This window comes from Chiroxiphia lanceolata, chromosome 1 (genome assembly GCF_009829145.1).
Source record: "Chiroxiphia lanceolata isolate bChiLan1 chromosome 1, bChiLan1.pri, whole genome shotgun sequence".
In the NCBI taxonomy this organism is placed as follows: domain Eukaryota; kingdom Metazoa; phylum Chordata; class Aves; order Passeriformes; family Pipridae; genus Chiroxiphia; species Chiroxiphia lanceolata.
In genome coordinates, this window is record NC_045637.1 from 99,660,227 (window position 1) to 99,687,781 (window position 27,555).

Here is a 27,555-nt window from a genome sequence, read left to right on the forward strand (position 1 = left end):
TGGAAGGCACCCACGAGGATCATTGAGTCCAACTCAGGCCCTGCACAGGACCATCCCTAAGAGTCACACCATGTGCCTGAGAGTATGTTCCTCTTGAACTCTGTCAGGTTTGGTGCTGTGACTGCTTACCTGGGGAGCCTGTTCTGTCCTGCAGGATGGCTGGCCTCTGGAGGTTTGGGCATGGAATGTATACTTTCAAGGTATAGGGAGGTCTTTTGGACAGCAGGGAAGGACAGATTTTTTTGTGAGGCTGAAGCGAGGTGTCTGTTGCAACATGAATCATATGTTGCTCTGAAAACCAGACAAGATACTGAATTTGTCTCTGGAGTGGAGAGTTTGCTTCTCCTTTTCTCTTTGTATCTTTCCAAGATGTGGTTTCTTAGTCAGGACAGCCTGGTTGATTTGTAAGCATAGCAGTGTGAGGCAGTGTTTGTTACGCCATATACAAGTTCCTTTTGCTTTAACTGTTTAAGAATGAGCTAAAATACTAATGTATTGAATGTACTGTACTGAATGTAATGTACTGAAATGTTTTTACTTGACATATATGTATTAATGGTGTAATGATTCTGTGCAGTAATTTATATGAGAAACAAGTCAGTGGACCTATAGTGTTTTCTCAGGTTTAAGGGGGTGTGGTAAGTTGCCTCATTGGGTAAGTCATCTGTGGCAAAATCTTTGGGGGTCTCTAACCAGAGATTTATGAAATAAATGTTGCCTTTTACACATGACCTATTAGATATCAATTTAAGTTTAGTCACAGCTTACAAAAAGAATCTTTTAGCGATTTATTATTAGTAAGCTTTGAGGAAAGCTTTCTGAATAAGCCGTTGTTGGGCAAAGGTACTACTAGAGGATTTCCTTGCAGAAGAGGCCTCCTAGGAACAAACCTTCTTCAGAGTTTTAACAACATCATAAATGAATCAAACTGGAACAGCTTCAGTCCCTTTAAGGATATCTAATAGGGCTTTTGCTTTTGGCTGCTAGAGAGTTACATATGAGTCCACCTTCCAGTCTCCAGTGATTGCTAATAATTTTGCTAAAATTGAGACCTTCTGCTCTGCAAAACTTATCAGTTAAGATTAGGTGAGAGCCATGACAGTTCACCGTTGGCAGCAGAGCTTGGAGACACTATTTCAAAACACATGGTTTCAAGATTGCTTGGTTGCTTTTCAAGCTGACGGTTTCTCTAGGGAGGTAAGAGCAGTGGTGGTTTTGTTGTGGTGTTCTTCTTTTAGCACTTGGAACCCTAGCTGTGGGACTTGAACTCCCATCTGCTAGCTACAACTCTTAGAACTTCACTAAGTGGCTTCAATTGCTTCCTGATTTCTCAAGAACAGAGAAAGCATTGAAGCCCTTTTCAACACTAGGATTAGATGTTGTGTCTGAGGACATTGAAGAATGCGGAGGTAATATATCCAAAGAGCTTTGTGAGTTTCAGTAGGGATGTGCTAGTTTACAGCAGCTTGGAGATATTTTTTGTTTTGATTTTGGTTCCTTTTATGCAGAAAAATAAAACCTTTGTTTCTAGCTATTACAGTAGTACTGGCATCACTGGCACCTGCTGGTGCCTCTGCAGTGCTTTAAGCATTGCACGAGGAGAGGAGGGAAAATGGACTTTAACCTTCTTCCCAGTAGCTGGGCTTATAATGTTGAATTGCTAAATACATAATAAATCTCTTCATTCTCAGTGTAGTCGTTCCTCATGCTACTCTCATAGAATCACCAAGGTTGGAAGAGACATTTAATATCATGAAGTCCGACTGTCAACCCAGCACTACTACTGTAACCCCTAAATCACTAAATCATATCACCTAGTGGCAGCTCCAAACACCTTTTAAACACCTTCAGGGATGGTAATTCCACCACATCCCTGGGCAACCTATTCCAATGTCTGACCACCCTAACTGAAAAAACTTTTTCTAATATCTAATCTGAATTTCCCATCTCAGCTTACGGCCATTTCCTCTAGTCCTCTCATTGCAGGCATGGTAGAAGAGACTAGTTCCCACCTCACTACCACCTGTTTTCAGGTAGTTGTAGAGAGCAGTGAGGTCCTCCTGAGCCTCCTCTTCTAAAGACTAAATAAACCCAGCTCCTTCAGCTGTTCCTCACAAGGCACATATTTTAGACCCTTCATGAGCCTTGTTGCCCTTCACTGGACATGCTCCATCACTTCAATGTTGTTTTTAAAGTGAGAAGCCAAGAACTGAATGTAGAATCACGGAATCACAGCATATGCTGAGTTGGAAGGGACCCACAAAGATCATCGAGCCCAACCCTTAGCCTTGCAGAGAACCATCCCCAAGAATGACACCATGTGCCTTGGGGTATCATCGAAATGCTTCTTGAACTCTGTCAGGCTTGGTGCTGTGACCACTTCCCTGGGGAGCTTGTTCCAGTGCCCAGCCACCCTCTGGGTGAAGAACCTTTTTCTAATATCCAACCTAAACCTCCCCTGATACAACTTCAGGTCCTTGGTCCTGTCACTGGTCACCACAGAGAAGAGATCAGTGTTTGCCCCTCCTCTTCCCCTCACTAGGAAGTTGCAGACTGCGATGAGGTCTTCTCTCAGTCTCCTCTTCTCCAGGCTGAACAGACCAAGTGACTTCAGGTGCAGCCTCACCAGTGCTAAGTACAGGGGGATGATTACTTCCCTAGTCCTAGTTGTTACACTATTCTTGATACAGGCCAGGATGCCACTGACCTTCTTGGCCACCTGGGCACACTGCTGGCTCATATTGAGTTGGCTGTCAACCAGCACGCCCAGATCTCTTTCTGCTGAACAGCTCTTGTGCCACTCCACCCCCCGCCTGTAGCGCTGCATGGCATTGCTGCAACCCAAGTGCAGGACCCAGGACTTTGCCTTGTTGAACCTCACACAGTTGTCCTTAGTCCACTGATTGAGTCTGTCCAGGTCTCTCTGTAGAGCCTTCCTACCCTCGAACAGATCAGCACTCCCACCCCATTTAGTGTCATCTGCAAATTTCCTGAGGGTACACTCAATCCCCGTGTCCAGATCATCAACAAAGATGTTAAACAGGACCTGCTTCAGTACTGAGTCCTAGGGGACACCACTGGTGACCAGCCACCAACTGGATTTAGCTCCATTCACCACAACTCTCTGGGCCCAGCCATCTAGCCAGTTTTTTACTCATGAAAGAATCCACCTATCCAAGCCACAAGAAGCCAGTTTTCCCAGGAAGATGCTGTGGGATTCAGTTCAAATGCTTTACTGAAGTCTAGATAGTAGAGGAGGGAAAGGCTGTGGATGTAGTCTAAGTAGGTCACTTTGTTGTAGAAGGAGATCAGGTTGGCCAAGCAGGGCCTGCCTTTCATCAATCTGTGTTGGCTGGGCTTGATCCCCTGATTGTCCTGCATTTACCATGTTAACACCCCAGTCCCTAAAGCTTAACTGGGAGTATTACTTTTATATTCAAGACTCTAAGAGTTCCCACAAAACTCTTGAAGAGTCTTTGGTTCTTTAACACCTTGAGATTGCATAAAGAGAAAAAAACACACACTTTTTCTGAAGATATTTCTTTTAATGTAGTGAGAAAATATGCATTTTGGCAAAAGTTTGACAGGAGTAACATACAACCAAGGCAGATGCATTTCACTAAAGCACCCAGCACACCACAACCCTCACAAAACTTAGTAAAATCAGTTTTCAGTTAGCCAAAAGAAATTAAGAAAGGAAGGAGAGATTAAAAGAAGGAACAGGAATAAAGAGAGAGAGGAGAGAAGGCATAAAGAGATTAGAATAAGAGAAGAATAGTTACTGCCAAGAATCCTTCACATGGTGACAGCCAGAGAAGACAAAGAGAAGGCCCTCTTCCCCGTATTTATGTGGTCTGGCCCTCCAGGCAGGACGTCCAGTTCACTGACCAGTCACTGCCTTCCAGGCCAGATTGAGGGGTGGTGTAACCAATCAGAGGCTCCCAGGGGGTGTGATGTGGGTGGGCTATGAGGCAGGTCTGTTTGATTGGCAGCTCTCCCACATGGCTTCAGTGAGGCTGCAGGCCTGACCATGAGGATTCTGACTTGGCCCCTCCCCCAACACAGGTTGGTTGATTTGACCCATAATCTAGTGAGGTTCGGTGTCTCACAAGTAGTGCTCAGGATGAGCTCTTCCATAACCTTGCCCAAAACTGAGGTTACGCTGACAGGCCTGTAGTTCCCCATATCACCCTTCCAGCCCTTCTTGTAGGTGGATGTTACATTTACTAATTTCCTTTCAGCTGGAACTTCTGCAGTAAAACCAGGTGTCTTGGTTTAACCACAGCGAGCAATCAAGCACCATGCAGTGAGATCAGGGAGAAAATTGGAAGAGTAAAAGCTAGAAAACTTGCACACTTAGATAAAGACAGTTTAATGGGGAAAGCAAAAGCCACACACAGAATCAAAGCAAAACAAGGAATTAATTCACTTCTTCCCATGGGCAGGCAGGTGTTCAGCCGTCTCCAGGAGATTAGGGCCCCATCAGGTAATGTTTACTTGGGAAGACAAATGCCATCGCTCCAAACATCCCCCTTCTTCTTCCCCTCACTTTATATACTGAGCATGATGTCATATGGTATCCCCAAATATCCCTTTGGTTATTTTAGATCACCTGTCCCTGCTATGCTCCCTCCCAGTTTCCTTTGTGTACCTCCTCACTGGCAAAGCATGAGACAAGCCAAAAAAAAAAAAAAGTCTTTGACTTAAGATAAACATGCCTTAGCAAAACACCAAAAAACATAGGTGTGTTATCAACACCATTCTCATTCGGAATTCAAAACAGAGCGCTGTAACAGCTACTGAGATGAAATTAACTCTATCCTAGCTGAATCCAGGACACCAGGACTGCTGGTAGATGACTGAAAGTGGTTTGGCAAATTCTTTTGCCAGTGCCCTCATTACTCTAGGGTAGATCCCATCAGGGCCAATAGACTTATGAGTGTCTAATTGGCAGAACAGGTCACTAACAATCTCCTTTTGTCACAAACTTCCAGCTCAGGAAGCTAGGTATTCTGAGGACAACTGGTTTTGATAAGACTGAGGAAAAGAAGGCATTAAGTACCTTTGCCTTTCCCCATCACTATACTAGCCTCTGCATTCAACAAATGATTAACCCTCCTTTTGCTTCCAGTGTATTTATAGAAACTTTTTTTGTTGTCTTTAACTGTAGCAGCCAAATCAAGTTCTAATTGGGCTTTGACCCTTCTAGTCTTCCTACATGACCTCACAACATTGTTATAGTCCCTCCTTCCAGAGGTGGTAGATTCGCTTGTTTTTTCCCCAAGTTCCAGCCTAAGTTCTGTATTTAACTGGGGTGGTCTTTTTCCTTGACAGCTTGTCTTTCTACACATGGGAACAGTCTGAATATTTAACAATTCCTTTTTAAAGCATATCCAGCTTTCCTGGACTCCTTTACCCCTCAGGGCTGACTCCCAAAGGACTCTATCAATCAATGTCCTAAACAGGAGAGCCCATTTTGAGACCCCACCTGAAATACTATGTCCAGCTCTAGGTCCCCCAATATTGGATGGATGTAGACTTGCTGGAGCACCAGAAGGGGCCATGAAGATGAACAGAAGGATGGAGCACATCTCTTATGAAGACAGGCTGAGAGAGTTGGGGTTGTTCAGCCTGAAAAAGAGAAGAGTCCATGGAGACATTATAGCCCCCTTACAGTACCTGAGAGGAGTCTACAGGAAAGTTGGCGCATGTAATGATGGGACAAGTGGTAATGGCTTTAAACTGAAAGAGAGAAGGTTTAGATTAGATACAAGGAACAAATTCTTCACTATGAGGGTTGAGAAGCAGTGGAACAAGTTGCCTAGAGCAGCTGTGGATACGCTGTCCTTGGAAGTGTTCAAGGCAGGGCTGGACAGGGCTTTGAGTAACCTGGCCCGTGGCAGGGAAGTTGGACTAGATGATCTCTAAGGTTCGTTTCGATACAAACCATTCTGTGATTACAAACAGCAGCAATCTCTGAACTGTGACATAAATGTGATACTTGATATTGAATTCCCTAAGAAATTTGATCGGCAAAGACAAACACATTTAAAGCAATATCTTAGAAAACTTCATGGTTTTGCTGAAGATCTGGAACAATACTTCAGCATTTAGGGCATATATTCCACTTCCTCTGCAAATCACCATGCATCCGATCCACAGTGAAGAGGTCCCAATGATGGATCTTATGTAAGATTTTTTTCTTATGTAAGGTCTATTCTTGAAGTAAATGATGAAGCAGCAATTGATTTCAGTGGGAAAACATGGAGCTTTGGTGACTGAAGATGATCTGGCAAGTGTCAGAGTGCTACTGCTACCTGTTTCCTTGTCTTACGTGCTTTACAATATTTTTAGGATTCTTTAGTTGAAAAATGTCACATAGGGAACAGGTGGTTCTGCCAGTGACAGTATTCTGATCTGCTTAATTTTTATTTATGTGGCCATCATAAACAGGAAAACAGAACTCTCTTCAATTCCAGAAGCACAGTCTATACAATGGGCTTTGTCCCCTAATATTTTAGCTAGCAGCAGATAGTAGAGATTAAAAAAGCCCATCAGAAAGCACTACTTTGTTAGGAAAAGTGTAAATTAGTCTGTTTTCAAGTGGAAAATATGAATATGCTAATTTGTTTCCAGAGGCGAGAGATGCACTCAGGCTGTCTTTGTTCTTGGTTTCGGTCCTCCTGAAGCTTCTGAGTGTCTGGGTTTAAACCGAAGCCCTGTTTGCCCTGAGAGCAGAACTAAGCTACCTTCAACCATATTTAAATACAGCTACTGCCACCCTTTTTCTTATTTGACTTTCCTAATGGCCATATACAGGGATTATATGTCAAAGAACCATGTCAGGTTCTTTGTAGGCATCTTAGGTCCAAATTTCACTTTTTCTGTGGTTGTCACAGTTCCTAGAAGGATTAAGAAGGTCTCATTAGTCACCAAGTGGGGACTGGGTATATGCTAGAGGCAGCGGTGTGACCTAGAGGTTCCTAATTTGGATGAGCTGTGGATATGAATGTCTCGATTAATTTTAAGGTTTGTCAGGAGCTGGTTGATCCATAATATTGTTTTTTATGTAGTGTGAAGAAGGGCTCAATTTTACCAGTAGGCTAACTTGTAAGAGCTTGTTTTATACTGCAGTATAGTCTTTGAAGGAGCAATGGGAACAGAAGTGTTGCCAGCTGCTAATCTCATGCCTGACAAAAGGACAGAAGAGAGAATATATTCAAATAATATCAGAACAGCACCTTCAGAATAAGTTAATAAAAAAATACGGTGTTTGGAATTGTAATACTTTAGTAAACTGCATTTTGCCACAGTCCTTCTGTTACTTTGTTCCCCAGAGTGACTTTCATTTGAATGTTAAATCAATAGATGGGTACTATAGGTAAGAAAAGAAAGAAGACTTCATGTTTAATAGTAAAATGTTGACTAAGAAGTAATATAAACTGTTTTTTTCCATAATCATAAAAAAGCTTTTATTCTTTTGGGGATAGTACAAATAAAATGCCTGCAGCCCAAAAAGCTTATTTCAGCAGTCATAAAAAGACCACCACAATATGTCATTGTAATATTAAATTCAGTGCTTTTCAAATATCACTGCTATAAAGCTTAAAATGCTACAAGATATGAAAAAAGTTATTTTGGGGAAGATGAATTTATTAAACCTCAAGTGAAATTAACAGCCTCTTTCTGGAATTCTTTTTTAAAACTGTCTCAGTGGGATAGGAGTCTATACAGAAAGAAATAAAATCCAGTGGAAGACATTACTGAAAAATCCTCTGCATGAGTGTTTTAAAGGCTGTGGGGAGAGCTCATCTCCTAATCTGCCAGCTTTTGGTGGATTCAGATACTAAATTAAATCCAACTCAGCCCTTGAAAGGATTTTTATTTAGTGTGTTTCTTTTTCTTCATGCAATTCATATGAAATTTCCAGTTTCAGTCTTGTCTTGTTCCATCAAAAAATCACTTCAACCCCTTCAAAATACTAGAAAAGGTCTGACTCTGTTCCTGACTGGTAGGGAAGTGTGCGGTTCAAGTATTAGGGTTGACACATTAAAACAGCATAGCAACTGTGAAACATACCTCTACAGGTGCAACTTGCTCTCAAAACACATGGGATTTGGATAAAGCAGAGGTTTTCTAGAAGGGCTTGTTTGGATTCATAAGGCTGTTTTTGATCTTCTGAACTGTGCTGTACTGGAAAGAATGATACCAGTGCATTTGCAGGGGTAGAATTAAAATGCAGTTCCTGGCCTTCAGCGCATCTTTTTTTTTTGCTTGTGTGGGGTTTTTGTTTGTTTGTTTCTTTGGTTTGTTGGTTTTGGTGGTTTTCTTTGGTTTTTGTTTGTTTCTTTGTTTTGTTTTGTTTTGTTTTCTAGGTTTTCTAAGTTATTGATGGCTTGAGAAAAGTTTAGTCCCATGATGGTGCAAAAATTTTCTCCAACAGTCAGGAGCCCAGTGTTGTACTTAAATTTGAGTTGTAGCTAGGCAATAGTCCTTTCTCCAGCAGACCCAGGCCTCTGCCAAAATTTTTCAGGAACTATCTTGGATATTTGAAAAGCAGAATAATTTTGAAGTTGATTATAAGTATAAAGAAACCACAACTAAAATTTTGCAATAGATCAAGAGTGCAGCTCAAACTCTTTGTAGTAAACTCAGCTGGTTGATTTCAGTAAAATCAGATTCCTCTAAACAATTGGTAAGGTCCATGTTGGGGACTTTTGAGTTTTGCTGGCCAGGAAGGTGGTTGCAGAGTTCTTGGAGACCTGTATGGCTATTAATGAGAGGTTTGAAAGGCTGTGACTCTGCCAAGGATTGCAAATCATGTCTCAGCAGTCTGGCTTGCCTTCTTTGAGAGAACTTCCATGCCTATCACTTAGTGATGTGTGAATGGAGAAGTTCATGTGAGCATAGGCATGCAGCGGGAGAAGATTGTCATGATCTTTCTTGTCAAGAGAGATGTAGGAGGCAGTTTAGTTATTAAGATGCATATAGACATGTATCATAAGTTCTATGGTTTATTTCCATATCTGTCAAGCTGTGGAGTTATTTTGTTATTAATGTGACACTCTGAATGGCTATTACTGTGTTGGCACTTTAGGAGTGAATTCTTACACTAATAGAGAGAGACAGAAAGTTGCACAGCATCCATCTGCAGCATGAATCTTGGCTTGATGCAAATCTCATTTCAACATCAATATTAGCACAACATAAGATCTGTGCAATTTTAACAGCTAAGACTATATAGTGCCCTCGAGCTACAGCTATAGCAGGCAGGGCCAAGGAGCAGAAGTAGAGCGTTAACCTCCTTGCAAGGCTGAGCAGTTCAGATAGTTGATGTAAATGATGCTCAGATCACACTTCCTCCCTTGCCTCTTGGTGGAACAGCTGATTTTCTGGAATTCACTAGCAGTAAGCAGTTACTGGTGTCTGCTAAGCAGAGAGTCTGAATATACAATTTAGATATGCTCCTATACACCTATTGATGCAGCAGGGACTGCTACAGCCAGATGGAAGAACTCTCTTTTTTCAGACTTGCTTGAAAGTGAAAGTAAGGAAGCTGTGGGGGTTGAGGCTGGGAGGGGAGAATTGAGAGATCATCTACAGGAGAGCGTACTGACTCATAAAAGGTATGGAGAGGACAACCAGAGAGAGCATTTTAAAAATAAATAAATAAATTAAAAAAAAAAAAAAAGAAAAGTGGTGGTGGGGAAAGAGATAGTCCTGTGAGTTCTTCAGATCCCTACACATAAACATTTGTTAGATTTATTTATTTCCAGATTAAAATAGTTCATAGCACAACATATGCAAGTCATTCAGGAGTTTGAGTTCTGCTGAAAATCACAGCGACAAGGCCTTTAAAGGCACTTGAAAATGCTGCCCCTCTGTAGCACAGTATTTTTTTCCTCACTCAAATTCTAGTGAAGACGTTGAAGGAAAGCCTGGATGCTGCAAGGAACACCTCTGGTGGTAACTGCTGCACAAACCCCTGCTTCTGTGTCACCTTCTAAGCGTGTCTTTATTGAGACAAGTAAGGATCTCTTCTTCAGGAGGCCATTGCTTTGTTTCTTTAGAGTATGGGGGATCTTTCTTTGGTATCTTGGCCACATTTTTATCATACCACCAGTCGAAATTCTTCCTGCTACTGTTTCCATTAAAGCTATCTGGGAGGTTCTGTTTCCTTTTTCTCATTGCGCTAGTGTTACATGTGCAAAGAGACTACATATTTGGATGCAGTTTGACTGGATGTGTAGATGAGGTAATTCATGTCATACAGAGAGTGTCTTTAAAGTGCCTTTCAGAGAAAGGCTTTTGTATAAATGCTCAGTGATCTCTAGAAGACCTGTTTCTAATTAGCTCCACTGCAATGAAAATATCTTCTTGCAAATAGAGAAGAATGAAATTCCTGAGTTATGCAAATTTGCTGAATAACTTGGAGTAAATTATCATAATGGTCCCACCTAGCATCACAATCTATGAAATATCAAATTTCAGTTTGAATTACCTATTAACTGTATGGAGGCAGATCTGCTCCTTTTCTGAGCCTGAGGCAGGGAACTTGACTCCTCCCTTACCGCAGCCAAAGCTTAAAGAGCTAGAGTCACTGTCTCAACATGTGACCTGGTACATGGAAAGGACAGGATATACTTACCTAAATACATTTTAATACCTGAGGCTTCTGAAGACATGTTCCACCCCTTCCCCTCATGGCTGCTGTGCCATCAAGATACTTGAGAGACAGGTGGTGTCAGGATGGAGCAGGGCCTTAAGGAATAGAAATCTTGCACAGCTTCTTTTGTTTCTGTGTGTATGCTCAACATCTGTTCCCATCCTCCCACCCACCCGTCCCAGTTCTCTCTCCCAAAGTTTCCTCCTGTGTGGTGAGAAATTCCCATGCTGAGACCACAGGGCAGAGTTTCCAAGCTTGCAGGTGGCAACATTTCCACCTCTCTCTCTCTCTCTCTCCTTCTTCCTCACTTCTTGCCTCTGCCCTCATGCCCAGTGGAGCCAGCTGTGTGCCATCACGCCTATGTCATTCATGCCTAGGGAGTGGAGGAAGGAAAGATGGGCAACCTTTTTTACTCTCTACAGAAAATCATGTAGTAATACAGAATTGGTGTGGACAGAGCAGCAGGCAGCTGTTGCAACCAGTAATTTTGAGGATAGGATCCTCTGTGAAACCACTTCTCCACAAACACGCCTTCACTGGCTACCCCAGAAGCCTGTTATTGCTCGCATTACTTTCTTCTGTAATGTCCCTGCTCCTGGAGAAACAGAGAGTTCTAAGCAGTCTAGAAAAAAACACTGGCTCTTCATGAGAAATTTAAATGTCACCTTTTCCTAAGAGTGATATTTAATAATTGGTCTGCTTATGAGAAGGCACTATCAGGACAATAGTAGTCCTAAGTCACTACACAAAGTAGTGTTGCTAAAAGGCTTGAATAATTTTCAAAACCTACCAGCATGCTGAAGGAGGGAGAGATTTGGATGTGGGGATGAGGAAGTGAACCTTTTGGAAAGGGAACACTACATCTCTGTGTAATTTTTTTTTCTCCCAGTGTTTAGGCTTGTTCAACAGTAATCCAAGTGTTTCAGTTTGTAACCCAGAGCCAGTAAAGGGCCTGGCACAAAACCACGAGATTTAAAATTCTGCGTCACACCAGCTGTCTGCTAGCAGACAGAAGGGATAGGTTGTGCTGGGGGGTGGGGGGGAGAATAACAAGCGAGTGGGGGAAACAATAACAAGCAACATTTAGATTTACAAATAGCAACAAATAGATTTACTAGAGCTTAGAGCAAGTTGCAGATTTGTTTGGTGACTTCATGCACACAGCTCGTCTCGCCTGATGTAATTCCAGTCCATGTTTCCTGTCTTGGTATTTTATCCAGGGTATGAAGAATGATTCCCCCCTCCCCATTGTCATGCATGCTGTAACTCATCACAGAGCCACCCTGCATGAAACAAGCTGGACAGCTGTCTGTTTGGCTCCTGCAGGATCTGAATATGTTAATTTTTCACAGTAGCAGTGATTAAAGTAAGTTGTGAATCTGTACATTCATTTTTCTTTCAGGGTCTAACAATTTTTTTGCCACTGGGGGGAATGGAATTCCTGCTAAACAGTATTACGTGCTTCCAATATACATGATACATCAATATTGCCCTTATAAGTACTCTGCAGAATTCTGCTTTGTCTTGTTCCCAGACAAACTCTTCCCCTGTACACTCCTTGTTGACTCATTTTCTCAGCTTTTTTCTTAGGGAAACAAACAGGATATAGCTAAAGAACTCACAGGAAAGATTGTGTACCTCCTTTATTTGAGACATTGTATTAGCAAGGAAGTGACATCCCACTTGTCGACGTCAGTGTTGCCGTGTAAACACAAGGTGAAGCTCAGAACAGTGGGGGGTAGATATTCTTCTCCCTCTTGGCCCCTCCAATACCATTGTGCACTGAATGCCACAGCGTCTTCCAGTGGGAGAGGCTACAGAATAGGCATGTGGAAGTACCACCCATCCTGTTCTTTGCAGGTCATCACTTCTACTTATTTTAAAGCCAAATGTTCCGTAAGTCATCTGTAGTGGCCAGCTAGAAAGTAAAACTCAAGCTAATTATATGCCTATTTTTCAAATAGTAAATATGTGAAGGTTGTACACTGGTGATCTGACTTCTCTTTTTAAGCATGAGTGCTAAGAACTGCTCTATATTCTTTTCAGACCCTAGGACTGTATTTTCCTGAAACGTACTTTCCTGTAACTGGATTTTTATGAGCCCACACTTCTCTTGAGGATGTGATGTTTGTGAAGCACAAGAGAATTTGCTTGTTGTGTACTGTGAAAAAGCAGAATGAGCAGTAGATCATATTCTTTCAAAAGGTTAGATTTTCCAAAGCAGACTCGTTTTCCTTTTTACTTCATATTTTTCTTCAGTTGAATCAACACCAAGTGCAATAACAGGTTTGGGGTTTTTTTTGTTGTTTTTGGTTTTTTATGGTTTTGATTGTTTTGTTTGGTCTTTTACATGAGGAGTTATGGAAAACTGAGTAAATATAGAGAAAGAACCTCAAGAGTTCAAGAATTGGCTCTATACAAAATCTACATGAATGAAATAATATTTTTAGAAGTTTTTAGAACATTTGCTGACTCCTTTTGTAGTTAAGAAGCCAATACATTAAAAGCCCAGTCAAGTCTATTGTCCAATACAGAGCCATTTCAGTAGTGAGTTTGAATTTGCCCTTCTTATTTAGCGTTACTGAAAACTTTGTTTGGATATAAGGCTGGAGCACATTTTTGTCCATGCAGTGTTTCCTCTGTCCCTTGCAGATCCCTGTACCTCAGACTGTCTTGCTCAAAACCATCCTATATGTACAGTATTCAATGCAGATCAATTAAGTAAACTTTTCCTGTGTTGCTTTTTCTTCTCATTTGGTATATGTACTGTGCAATGGAAAGATACACTGAAATTGCTTTGCCTCTTCTGATAGCCAGTGGTGTTTATCAAAGTTTGATCAAGCCATGATTGCCCTTGTTAAAATGAAGCGAAACAAAACCATGCCAGTTGATCATAGATAATTTTTATGTTAGTGAAAAATAAAATACCTCAAACCAATACACCTCTCACACTACTACTTGAATAAAAATATTATAATTGTATATAATTCTACCCAAGGTCAGTAGGTGGCTGCTTTTACACTAGCCTTGAGAGATAAGATCAAGCCATGGGTAGAGTTTGTAGTGCCAAACAGGTCAAGTCAGTTGTATCCTTATCTGCAGGAGCAAATCTCAAGAGTAACTCCCTTCTTATCAGCCCCCTTTCCCCCTTCTTCCTTCCCTCTCCTCATTCTTGAATCCCTACTTTGCTAGAGAATTGGTGCCCAGCTCTCTGACTGTGTGAACAACAAAGGAATTTGGACTTTCGTGCAATTTAAGGTCATCAGCTCTCATGAGAGCATATAGTATAATAATGTTAACATCAGTCCACTCAGATCATATCCATAACACCCATTTATAATACCTCTAGGCTCTGTCCACTCTTCGCTAAGTATGTAGAGAAGGGATTTCAGCTATTTTGAACTTGTGCTGCAGAAGAAATTCCTCACTGACTGTGCTGTCACAAAGACTTTCTGTAAGAAGATTTTAAACACATTGCCTCTCCAATTATGCTTCATGTGTGTATTTAGTACACACATTAGAAATCAAATGACCAAGTAGGAAACTGTTGTTAAGCTATAGGTAAGAGCCCTATCATGGCAAAAGGTCACGGCAAAGCAGAGGCAGCACAAGAGATGTCTTGATTGTTCATATGTCCTAATGATTGTAATCATTTTTAGAGATGAAGCTGTTTCTTTTTTGTCGTTCTTTAGAAAACTCAGTAGTTAGACAGGTGAAATCCAATAGGCAGCCAGACAAACTAAAGTTTATTAAAATAGTATTGTCCTTGGGCAAAATCAGAGGATCTTTTCTGACCTTGAATTATTTGCATACATTATTTACTAATTGTGACCTGTTGTGTTTCTCAGCTTTCTTGTCTCCATTTCTTCTGAAATAATCGTACCTCTTTCAAGTTGTGAACATTTTTTGTCTCTGTATGCCTACACCATGCATACTTCAGAACACACAGACTTTTCTAATCTGCTTAAAATGAGAAAAGTGACTGTCTCATCCTTGCATTATTTCAGGATGTCTCTGTGTAGTTCAGGGCCCAATTTAAAATTATTTCCCTTTTATTTTAAAAATTCCATGTAAACCTTACATGGAATTTCAAGTATCAGCCGAAATCTTACCTTCTTTCCTCACCCACTTCTTACCATTTCTTCTCCTCTGCTGTTAATAGTCTCTGATATTGCATTGTTTTTAATTTAGCACGGTATTCTGGCAAACAAACCATGTGGAAGAAAAAAAATTATTTTATGATTGTTATTATTGACTGGAGAGTAGCAAAGCAAGAAAGGTGGTCATTCTGTTTCAATTAAAGAATTAAAAACCCCATCAGGAGCTGATGCCATTATACCCTTTGAAGTCTGGTCATCTCAATATAATTCTGAGTTATGGAATTATGGTCAGGGCTCCCATGGTATCCTGTGCTTTGGCAGATGCTGGTCTCTAGTCTGTGCTGTGAGATTGGGTTTTTGTGAAATGATTTATACTTGCTTATTAATATAGGCTTTGATAACGTAACGTAAATGCATCCCTAATCCTGTGCTGATGATTATTTGGTAATGCATGATTCAGAATATTGAGCTGCTAGGAGAGAAGATTTTCAATTTATTTAAGTGATTCTGTCAGTCAGCTTGATCTAAGCCTCCACCCGCCTCTCCCTTGGAATGATACACAGAGGGACGATGGTTACCCGCAGTACAAACTGCTATGCCACTGCGATACAGCCAGAGAGGGTACCTGAGCCTGGGAGGTGGGAAATGCTCTTAGTCCTCCTGTCAATCAAGGAAAAATCTTGGGAATTCTGGACTCATGACTTGGAAGGATTTGGAGTCAAAAGCAGTAAACATGAACTGTGGTCGACTCTTACAGAAAAAGGAAGGGGAGGGATATCATTCAGAACCAGATTCACCAAAGGGTAACAAAAGATAAGAAAGAATCTTCCAGATTTGACCTATAAGACAGACTTTTTTCTCCTTTGCCAAATTTCATTGCTTGTCTCACTGTTGGTTAGCTGAAGTACAAAATAGGCTTTTAACAGTGTTATCTTAACACCAATTTTAATGTGAGAAGCTCAGCTCTGGAAGAAAGGGGAAGGGGAAACAGAAGGGGAAGGGACCTGACAGAATGTGCACGTTCAGCTCTGGAAGAAAGGGAAAGGGGAAACAGAAGGGGAAGGGACCTGACAGAATGTGCACGTTAAGGAGATGGATCCTTCACTGCCATAAGGTGGCATTTTCTCTCTGTGCTTCCAAATGAGTTGGTGATCGGAGCCCTGCAGGGAACCAGAGATGAATAGCCCTAGTTACATGAGGTATGGATGTGGTGGGACTCCAGTACTCCAGGACAGACATTATTGGATACTTTTGTTAACAGATAATTAAGCTTCCCCTCACATCTTAAATATGCTAATTATAAAACTTTCTAAATATAGAAGAAGAAAAGTCCCTCTTTTACCTCGAGCCTATGAATAAGTATTTTTAAATATTAGCTTCTGTTTTCTTTAACAACTATGGTTCCTCTGAAGAAGTAGCTTTTGTAAAATGTTCCTCTTAAGGCAGGACTAATGTTCTCTTTTCTATGATCGTGCTTACCAGTGTCAGCGACAACAGTAAGGGTGTGGCAGGCAAGCTCTGATGAGGAGTTAATGTCCTGGTAGTTTTTTTCCTCTTTGGCTCGACCAGAGAGAGGACAGTAGGGAGTGTGCTGCAGTTGCGGCAGTACAAAACCTGGCATCTTTGCTTAAAGCCACCACTGTTGGCAGTTTGAGCCAAAAAGTTAATCTTTGCATTGAAGCAGCTGATGCCCAGGTGCAGACCTGTGGCAGGGCACTGCACACAAGGCAGCTGGTGACAACATCTTTTCAAACCACTGCAGCAGATTGACTTTCACAAGTCTCTTGGTGCCCTAAAAAGTTTTGCCCTCTTTTTCACGAAGAAGCACAAATCCAGCTGAAAATATGTGCCCTGCTAGGTCCAGGCTTGTGTCTTGCCAGCTGGTGGTACAAAGGGGAGAGCACAGGCCACTGAGTTTTGGGGACTTCAAAAGATCTATCTGGCTTGTTAAACTGTTCTGACCAACTGCATGTGCCCTCTGACCCCGTTACAGTGGCCAAGCAACAAAAACCCACATTAGATGAGGCCACTGTGAATGCTGATTCTGGGCTTCAGCCTTAAAATTGAGTCATTTCACCGTCTCAGCAGGCTAGGTCATTCTTGTGGCACTTGCCATTCCTGAGTTGGGAAGCATCAACTCATTTGAAAAGTGTAATCTGCATTCACAGATACCTCAGGTCATCAACCAGGCATCCACCAGCTGATGGCTCATGTGATCACTGCACTGCAGGTAGGAGCCTGCAGAGACCTTAGTAAAGGTAGATATAACCCTTAATCTCTAGCAGTAGTGTGTGAGCAGTGCATGAGAGGCTTATTAACTTTCAGATTTTAGCATAAATTTCCAGAGATGAATCTAGGCAAAGATCTTCCTATTACTCCTGCAGCATCTGCAGTTTTATTCCATATTCTAAAAAGATGCCATTAATACCAAACCCTGTGGAATGAATGTGGGATGCCACTATGTTAACCAAGCCACTGTTATGAGTAAAAAAAATGTAGGTGGTTTAGGTAATTTTTCAGAGGCTGTGTAGGAATGAAATAGCAATTCATCCAGTTAATGATTATGGGGAAAAAACAAGGCAGCTGACTGAGTTACTTAATTACCCCAACCTCTCTGCCCTCACTTCTGTCTGTACCTACTCAGTCAAATTAACTCACTCAGCTTTCTCAGAAGAGCAAGGTCTGAGAACATCACTACCAAAGAGAGGCACAGATTTTGTGTTTTTGTTATATTCTCTTCATCTCTGTGTTTCTGGATGCAGAGGAAGGGTGGAGCTTTTTTGCAAGAGCTCAAAAGTAGGATTATTTGGGCTCTAGTTATGCCTCACTGTCATGAATTGATGTGCAAAACCCTATATAGTTAAAGCCACAACCTTGAAGAGCTAACAAACTTGAAAAGGGTCTTAAGGGGAAATATAGGGAAAAGCAATTTGGCTGAGGGTGCTCTGGAATTAAACGGCAGAAGCAGAAACATAACCCTGAGATACATACCCTTGGAGAAGTTGATGGGCATCAAAGCACAGAGAGAAATTTGCATGTCTGTTTATTTCAATGGGAGTTGAGTGCCCATACAGCTGCAGCTAGCTACATCTTATTGTTGCTAAATACCTTTAAAAATCTGTCCTAATTTTATTTTGGGCCAGTGTACTGTGTCATTCCTCTGGCCACAAGAAAGATTCATTCATCCCCAGAAGAGCAGATACTGAAATAGTGGGCTCAACTCTCTCATTAATTTCATCTTATTTGAGTAAAATATTTCATCCTACCCACAATTTTGCTTACAAAGTATCTATTTTTAAATGTCTTATAGGGTTTATTTTCATTAGGCTCTAGCAGCCTTCTTGTACTAGGACTGACTCATTTCATACTATACTCCTGCAGGTGTAACTACATTAAGTTCTGTGAAGTTATTTTTAGTTTACACTGATTATATAGGGCCTACCTAGTGTGAGTCACCTGCTAATTCTCTTCAGCATTGAAAAAAATAGATCTACTTGGTTCCAATTAATTTTTTTTAATGTAAGCTAAATTTAGACCTATGGATAATACATTCCACAGCAGGTAACAGGAATTAAAGGGATGTGGCAGTTCGACCATGACATGTGTCAAGTCAGAAAAGAAACTGAACATACACAGATTTGGTAATATCAACAAACCTCTTGCAGGCAGGAGCACAGGACAGCCCACGGGTGTTGGAAGCTGTACCATCACCTCCTTTAAATCTCTCTCATTTTTCCTCTCCTAGGAAAGAGGTTATAGCTTGGGTTTGTTCAGAAAATCTGAAGTCCCTTGAGCTTGACTGAAAGATGTGTCTATTTCCAGGTTTATCCCAAAGCATCTGGTAAAAGCAATTTTGTAGCTAGTTCCTTACTTCATAGACTCTTCCTGGGGACATAAATCAGGATAGCTTGTCCCATGGGGTTTTTTTTCGAATAAACAACTGAACAAAAACCTGCACAAAAAAAAAAATCCCCAAACCAAAAAAACCCCACCCAACCACATCCAAATCCCTACCCTCTAGTTTCCTCTTTTTACACATGAATGCTGATTGAAGGCAGTTTCTGATGATGGCTGTGGTATTAAAGAGGTATTTTATAATTTCCTTGTTTCCAGTGGTCTCCTTTAATGGAAGGCAGGTGTAAGTGGTGGTTTGTAGAGACCTCATCACTCCCTACAACTACCTGAAAGGAGGTTGTAGCCTGGTGGAGGTTGGTCTCTTCTTCCAGGCAACCAGCAGTACGACAAGAGGGCATGGTCTTAAGCTGTGCCAGGGGAGGTTTAGGTTGGATATTAGGAAGAAGTTCTTTACAGAGGGTGTAATCAGCCATTGGAATGGGCTGCCTGGGGAAGTGGTGGATTCTCTGTCCCTGGAGGTTTCTAAGATGAGACTGGATGTGGCACTTAGTGCCATGTTCTAGTAACCACAATGGTAGTGGATCGAGGGTTGGACTTGATGATCTCAGAGGTCCTTTCCAGCACAGCTGATTCTATGATTCTATGAAAAGGAAACTGAAGACTGTATTTATGAATAGCTTTATGTTATCAACACCATCTTTTTATAATGTTGATGAGTAGCTTTGTTGGACTTTGTTTTTGAAAAGCATACAGAATTTTTTTTCTTGGATATCAGGATTTGCTAATGGTTTTCCTTTTAAAATGTGTGCATGTAGTCATAATACTGAATCTATAAAAAAGGGTTCCTCTAGTTATATTCTCTTCAACTGTGACATGCAAATTCAATACTTTCAAATTCAGTTGCTAGCTTGGTGCATGTAAACCTTAACTGTAATTGGATCGCAGGTGTGGAAACAATAAACAAAAACAATAAAAACGTATATATATTTTTTTTAATTTCTATGACAGGCAAATTGTTTTTTCCTAGTACTGTCATCAGTGACAGTACAGCTTTCAAATGCATTAAAAATATTTTTGAGTGAAAGGATTAAAGGTGTAACTGATCAGAAAAGTGGTGTTATTACTCAAACACAAAGAGCACTCTAAGGCTGGGTCAACTGTTTAAAATATAGAGGGAAATTTTAGCTAATCAAGATTTAACAAATGTTTTCTTCGCTAAAATGTGAAGCTTGGCTGAAAGAGAAACACTTTATAAAATGATATCAAAGTCACTAACCAAGGAAGGGAAAAATGGTTCTGGTGGTGTTGGAATGAACCATAAGAGGATTTCAGGGGAAAGAATTAACTTACAAGTAACTTCATTTGAAAACTTAAACACATTTGGATTTCTTGGGAATAAGATCTTTTAATCAGTGTGGATTGGAATGGCCAACTAGGTGGTGTATTTTTCAGCAAGTTTTTTGGCAAGAACGTATAGTGAAGTTCTGAATACAGAATACTTCTGAATGCTTAGTCTTCAAAATAAAATTTCTACTTTTAATCCTTCTGAAATGAAAATTTCTCTTAGAATCAGCTCAAGTGGGCTTCTGCTTGTATGTATCAACATCTTGAATGTCAGTAAGCTATAAACTTTATACTGCTATGAATGTTTGCTCTTTTACTCCTTTGCATCTATTCAAGTTAAAATAAGTAATTTTTCACAGAGTAAATTGTAAATGAAATATATTTTAAAGTAGATATTTGGGACTTCTATAATTCTAACGTGGTCAGAATACAGAAGTGGGTACAACCAGGAGTACAATTTGTAAAGGTATTTGTTGGATGAAACATTTGACGACAAGGAGACATTATTTATGGCCCTTGTTAAGTAGAAAATAGCACCACATTACTTTTTTCCATGTTTCTTCTTATTTTTAAGAGCAATACCCCTTGTTTGGGTTTTCTAGGCCCGTCTTAGCCACAATTTCCCGTGTGCAGTAGTATCAGAGATGAAAAAGTGAACTTGATGCTTATAGCAGTACACCTATTTTAACAATATTACCTACACATACGAAATGTTGGGAATATTTGTCAATGTATGGCTAAATAACAGGGCACTTCTCATCACAGTCCATTTTGAAACTTGTTTCAGTCATTACCTGTGAAGTTTAAAGATCATTAGTTTTACTTTAAAACATAAAAGCAGAGCTGAGCTCAAGTAAACCAATGACCTGTTTTACCAGCCACTGTGCAAAGCCTTTGGTAAAGGCTACATAATCAATAGCTCACAGACAACATACAGTGCTGATACATCTCTGCAGTTAACTGTATAGCCACACAGATAACCATGCAGAAGGGCATGGTTATTGCCTTACTCTGTGCATTAGCAGCTTCTGTCATTGCCTGGAAGACAAAATCTGCAATGCTAAGAAGAGTAAGAGGTTTACAGTCTTTGCCATATTTGATGTGATGTGAGTGTTGGGGAGGAGAAGAGGTCCTGTCGGTATGCTTATCTGCTCTTGTTATTCCTAGTCCTGGGCTAAGGTCAGTTAGGTCCCAAGATACGTTCAATGAAGGGAAGCTCTGTGGTGTGGTATCTGGGATTTGGTGGAAAAGAGAACTTGATAAGATCTAGACTTTCTTTTTAGAGCAAGACTGCTGTAAAACCACTGGGGTTTTCCACAGAGTGACCACAGACAATATGGTTGGATGCATTGCATCACTCCATCTTAATGAGATCTTTACAGATAAAACCGTACTTACCTGTTGGATGGAGACTTAAAAACTACTACTAATAAGTACAAGTAAGTTTCTGACACTTGGACTTCCTGCTAAGTCATTTAGAATAGTAAATCGTTCTTTCTTAGCTGCAGCAACCCTGTCTCACAAGAAAGGACAGTATGTGCATGCAGGAAAACACACAAGTTTTTCTCCTGAATTTAGTGGCAGCCTCCGCTGAGGTTAGCAGAAGGGAATGGCTATATCAGGTTTGGGGCAATTTTATGGCGGAAGTGGCTTCACTGAATTGCTCCTGATTTCTGACCCTACTCTTTTCTCCTCACCTGTGGAGCCTTCCTATCTCAGTTGTATTTTGTTCTTTTCCTGCAGGAGAAAATACAAGAAAACGTCACAGAGGTAAGAGTAAATCACAGAGGACTGGAAGGTATTTGTGAGTTATCTGTCTCTTTTTGTTAGGGAGTCTGAAAGAGGATTTTCCCGTTACCAGGTTGGTGGTTTTTTTTCAGGGAAATGCCATTCTACTGGTTGTTTTCTCCTTTGAAGGTTCATCTTGTGCTGCTGCTGCTGCTGCTGCTCCACATCTCCTCTGCTGCTAGTGGTAGTTTTCCCCTCTGATATTAGAGGTAGTTCTCTCTGAGAAAGAATGGAAATATTTGTCATTGAAGGTCAAATCCTGATAAACATAACACTGCTTCTTCTGCAAAATCTGCTGGTTCACTTTTATTGCTTGGTCATGCTGCAATAACAAAATGAATGGCAGGCTTGTAGTGTTACTAATAATCCGTGCCTTTGCAGTAGACTGAAGAAAAATAGGAATCCTGTTGATTAACAGTCCATATTACAGCCTCCAGATCTAGTTATCTTACTGCTTCCTTGCAGGAGGGAGACTCAGTGGGTGTCTTTCACAGATTAATTTTCTTTCTTTGGAACCCTTGAGCTTGGTTGTTTCAGAACATGCACTTTGCAGCACAAAGGTTTTTTGGTGGTGTGCTGATTTGCCCTCCCATGCAAGTGGACTGTTAATTGGTAATTGATGTCATGACATCCTGAACATCTTTAGTTCATGTTGACTTTAATTGGATTTAAGAGTGTAGAGTGACTCAACTCTGCTGAATATGCCCTTTAATATTGTGTGATGATAAAGAGTGCTGGCAGATAAGCCAGTGGGATGATGTGACGGGTAAGGCATCACAGCTGTCACTCCTGTTTGCTATTGCCCTTTGCTGAAGATGATTTCTCTAATGCAGCATTGGCAGGACAGGCTGTGTGTGTGCTCATGTGTCACAGCCACGATAAACTGAGGTGTGGTGGCTTGAGTCATGGACAAGGTGGGTTTAAGATATGACAGTTTAGTGAAAAATACTGATTCGGAGATTTCTGTGCTGAACTGTGCAAGTGGGCATTGTGTAATGTGAGACACAAGAACAAAGAGAAGGTAAATATGCTCCCAGTTGTTTTCTTAAATGTGGGGCTGACACTGTAGTTTTGTTTACATTTCTACTTTTTTCCCCATTTCCCTTGATGCTGCCTTGATTGCTAATTAATTATAAACATGTCTCTGGCTGGAGATCTTGAGTTGCTGCAAGACGATTTGTTCTGGGACTAAGATTTTTTCCAGAATGAATGATTGCACTGTGTGTGTGTGTGTGTGTGTGTGTGTGTGTGTGTGTGTGTGTGTGTGTGCCTTGCACAGCTTGCATTGTCAATACATTGCATTGAGTACTGTGTCTTATTTGGGTGTCTCTTCTGTGGACATAACCATGCATTAGAGAGGTTTGTATTCAGCATCTCTTTTGTATGGGAGACTTTCTGTGAGCCTCAAAAGAGAGATGAAGTATGTTAACAGCTTCTACAAGCTGAATACATTGTATCAATGACATACAGAGAATACAATATGTCAGTCTGTTTAAATATAGCATTACAGGGGTTTGTGCTCCGTGGGATTTTGAACTTTCTGGGTTTTTCTCTTACTGTTACCTATGCCAGCTGCCTGACTGATGGTGTGCATCCTTGCAGCATCTGTACAAACAGGCTTCATGGCCCTCTCATGTCTAAGAAATGATGTGAGCTCTGCAGAGGCCCAGAGGCGCCTCCAGGGACTGGCACACAGCAATTGCTCAGCCTGTACTCCTGATAACCTTGCTCAATGGGTGCTGACTGCCAGAGGGCTCTGTAGTGCAATGGAGTAACTGCTGTCTGTGTCTAGGAGCATTGGCAGCACTTGGGGAAACGTAGAAGGCTAGTAAGCTTCTGCCTTGAATTTGCCACTTGCTGAATGATTAAGTATGATGCTAAATGGGAAATTGCACATACTGCTATCTGATGCAGAAGTGTAACATCCAGCAAAAGGAAGTAGTAGGACAACAGTTCACGTAAAGTCTGGTTTTAAGTGACACTTCTTGTTGAGTTGATAATTCCAGCAATGTGCATAAACTGATGACTTGGCTCAGGTTTCCACCTTCACTTCTCACACTGATCTGTTGTGGGGCTTTCTTTTTGCCTTTGATATGTACTTTCAAAACAGTCTTGGTGGTTCCTATGTCACTGGTCTCTGGAGGGTGTCTGACAACTGGACCGAAATGATCTGTTGTTTGCTTTTACGTCTTCCTTTTGTTTCTGTTTGGGGAGTGTTATCACACAAGAATGTCTACATGATAGTAAGCAGCAGCTATGTAAGAGAAACACTGCTGTCCTCTGTATCTTGCAATGAGTGTAAAAAACCAGTTTCCTCTGAGTGCAGATATGTTGTGAAGGAAGATGGGGTATGTGCAAGAAAATGTGAAGAGAAAGAGTTGGGGTAAAAACTGAAACCATTCTAAAAATGTAATTAGAAATGACAGACACTGACTCTTGCATTGATCATTCTGTTAAGTGAGTTGACTTAAATGCTTTTGTAACTATAATATGTTGGTATGATTTTCCTTATAAACTTGGAAGTTTCACAGCTGTCTAGAGAAGCCTAACTTCATTAGTCCCACCCTGAATTGCATCTGAAACACTGAACTGTGATGTAGATTAATCACAGTAATTCCAGAGTAGCAGGATATTTAATCAGAATACAAGTCATCATTCTCCTGGATTGTTCCTTTTGGGTAAGTGAACAGTAGATAGCGTACTAAATATTGGCTGGGGAGGTAGTCAGCAAGAGTAGAACTAAACTAGACAGGAAGCCAAAGCTGAAACTCCAGAATTCCAGGTCCTGGGGTTGGTTTTGCTTTTTCTTTTTTTTTTTTTTTTTTTTTTTTTTAAGCATCGGAGACCTCAGTCATGTTTGATTTGACTCTCAGTTGTCCTGAAGATTTCCAGCTCTGGGCTGCCTATGTTTTCCTGGGATTCTAAGTAATCTTTGAGTTAGGCATTTACTTGGGACCAAATCCTGTGAGGAAAATGTCATACTGGGTTTAATGGCATCTTTTTGTGCTATTAGGCACACTAAAGAGAACTTCATTAGAATGAAGCATCAGTGCTCTCTCAAAGCTGATTGTCTGAGTAAGGACATTATCACAGAATGGGTAAGGTTGAAAGGGACCACAGTGGATCATCTGGTCTAACTTCCCTGCTCAAGCAGGATCATCCTGGAGCACATTGCACAGGATTGTGTTCAACTGGTTCTCGAACAGTTTCAGTGAAGGAGACTCCACAACCTCTCTGGGTAATCTGTTCCAGTGTGTGATCACCAGCACAGTAAAGCAGTTCTTCCTCATATGCAGGCAGAATTTCCTGTGCATCAGTTTCTACCCATTCCCTCTTGTCTTACTGCTTAGCACCACCGAGAAGAGCCTGACCCCATCCTGTTGATACCTTCCTTTCAGATACTTATAGATGTTGATAAGGTTTTCTCTCGGTCATCTTTAGGCTGAACAGCCCAACTGTCTCACCTTATCCTTGTGAGAGAGATGCTTCAATCCCCTAATCATCTTTGTTGCCCACTGCTGGATCTGCTCCAGGAGCTCCATATCTCTCTTGTACTGAGGTGTCCAGAAGTGAACACAATACTGCAGATGTGGCCTCCCCAGAGCTGAGGGGCAAGATCACCTCCCTTGACAATAGCAATGCTCTTCCTAGTGCATGTCAGGATACCATTGGCCTTCTTGGCCACAAGGGCACACTGCTGGCTCATGGACAGCTTATTGTCCACTGAGACCGCCAGATCCTTCTCTGCAGAATGAGTTCTCAGGCACCTCTCCTGATCTCCACAATCTTTCAAAGATGTTCATGAGTGGCCTGTTTATGGTATCCACCAGCTTTCTGAGCTCTAGTGGGTGCATTTTGTCTTCCTTCCAACCTTCCTTTACCCTGGTCTCCTGGGTGAGAGATCCCTGAGGGTTGGTCTTGTCAGTGAAGTTACTTTGCTTTCTCTGCATCCTCTGTTACCAGGGTCCCCCCTCCATTTGGTAGTGGGACCACTTTTTCCATAGTTTTTGATTTGCTACTGATGTATTTGAGAAAGCCCTTCTTGTTGTCCTTGACATCCTTGGCCAGATTTAATTCCAGATGGGCCTTGGCCTTCCTTATCTTGTTTCTACTTTCTGTGACAATCTGTATTCATTCCGAGTGGTCTGACCCTGCTTCCATCTCCTGTGTATTTTCTGCATGTGCTTGAGTAATAACAGGAGTTCTTTGTTCATTCATGCAGTTCTCTTGCCCCCTTTGCCTGAATTCTTGCTCATTGGGTTGCATCATTCTTGAGCCTAGAGGAAGTAATCCTTGAATATCAACCAGCTCTCTTAGACCCTTCTTCCCTGCAGAGCATATTCCCAGGTACAGGATTCTTCCCAGAAGATCACTGAAAAGGCTAAAGTTAGCTGTCCTACAGTCTATAGTTGCAATCTTACTCAGCTACCCTGCTTCTTTCTTGCCCAGTACTGAACTCCACAGTCTCATGGTCACTACAGCCAAGGCTGCCCCCCACCTTACATCTCCTACAAGGCCTTCCCTGTTGGTTAGTATAAGATCAAACAGCACACCATTCTTTCTGGGATTCTCCACTACCTGTGTCAGAAAGTTGTCATCCATGCTTTCCAGGAACCTCCTGGACTGTTTGTATTTTGCTGTGTTGTTTCTCCAGCAGTTGTCAGGGTAGTTAAAGTTCCCCACAAGAACCAGTGCCTGTGACTTTAAAGCAGCTTCTAGCTGTCTATAGAAGGCCTCATCCACTCTCTTCTCCTGATCAGGCGTCCTGTAGCAAACACCCATAACGGTGTCACCCTTACTAATTTGCTCTTTTATCCTAACCTATAGGCTGTCGATTTGCTCATCATCCACCCCAGGACAGAGCTCAATACATTCGAAGTGTTGTTGCACATAGAGGGCAACTCCACCACTGTACATTCTTGCTCTGTGTCTCCTAAACATGCTGTTTAGGAGATGACATGACAACATTCCAATCATGTGAGCTATCCCACCACATCTCCGTAATTGCAATGAGATCAAAGCCCTGTGACTGCACACAGATCTCTAGTTCCTCCTGTTTGTTCCCCCTACTGCGTGTGTTGGTGTACAGGTACTTTATATATTTGATTGTGTCAGTATCCCAGTAAGGGGTGCAAAGGGATGCCCCAGTCCTGTCTTGTTGGGTACATGTTTGGCTCCTTGTACTTGATTGAGATTTTCACTCTGAAGCCTCCTTTTGCTATTAGAGTGGTTACTATAGTTCTCCCTTTCTCATACTTTATCTTTGTGGAGCCTGGTTATGTCCCCCTTCCTCCTTCAAATCTACATTAAAACTCTCTCAATGAGCCTGCTAACTCCTGAGCTAAGATCTTTTTTCCTCTTTCAGACAGGTGAACCCTGTTTTTTGCCGGCAGGCTCTGTGTCATACAAACCAACTCGTGATCAAAAACTGCAAAATTCTGCTGGTAATGCCAGTCTGAAAGCCAGATGTTCATCTGCATAATTTTCCCATTTCTACCCCATAATTCCCTGCAACTGGCAGGACAGAAAGGAACACAACTTGTGTTTCACATCCCTTGACCAGTTGTCGAAATGTCCTGAGATCCCTCTTGATTGTCTGCAGCCTTCTTGTTGGGACCTCTTCATTGCCTACCTGGAAAACTAGCAGAGGGTAATAATCAGTGGGCAGTACCAAGCTAGGAAGTTTCTTGGTGATGTCCCTTACCTTGGCCCCCGGGGAGGTCAACACACCTCCCTATGGGTTGAGTCTGGTCAACATTATCAAGCCCTCAATTTGTCTCAAAAGGGAGTTACCTATGACTA

The 27,555-nt window shown here is 41.4% G+C and overlaps 1 protein-coding gene across 14 annotated transcripts in view; it reads left to right on the forward strand.

Annotated features, from left to right (window-relative positions):
* Positions 1-27,555, forward strand: part of PDE1C (phosphodiesterase 1C) — a 333,339-nt gene that overhangs the window by 143,129 nt on the left and 162,655 nt on the right. For 2 of the 14 annotated variants that reach the window (XM_032690535.1, XM_032690542.1), the window contains exon 2: positions 21,709-21,735. The exons of the other annotated variants lie outside the window; for them this stretch is intronic. In XM_032690535.1, coding sequence (XP_032546426.1) covers positions 21,709-21,735 — 27 coding nt within the window. The remainder of the gene's footprint in view (positions 1-21,708; positions 21,736-27,555) is intronic. 14 annotated transcript variants of the gene reach the window in all.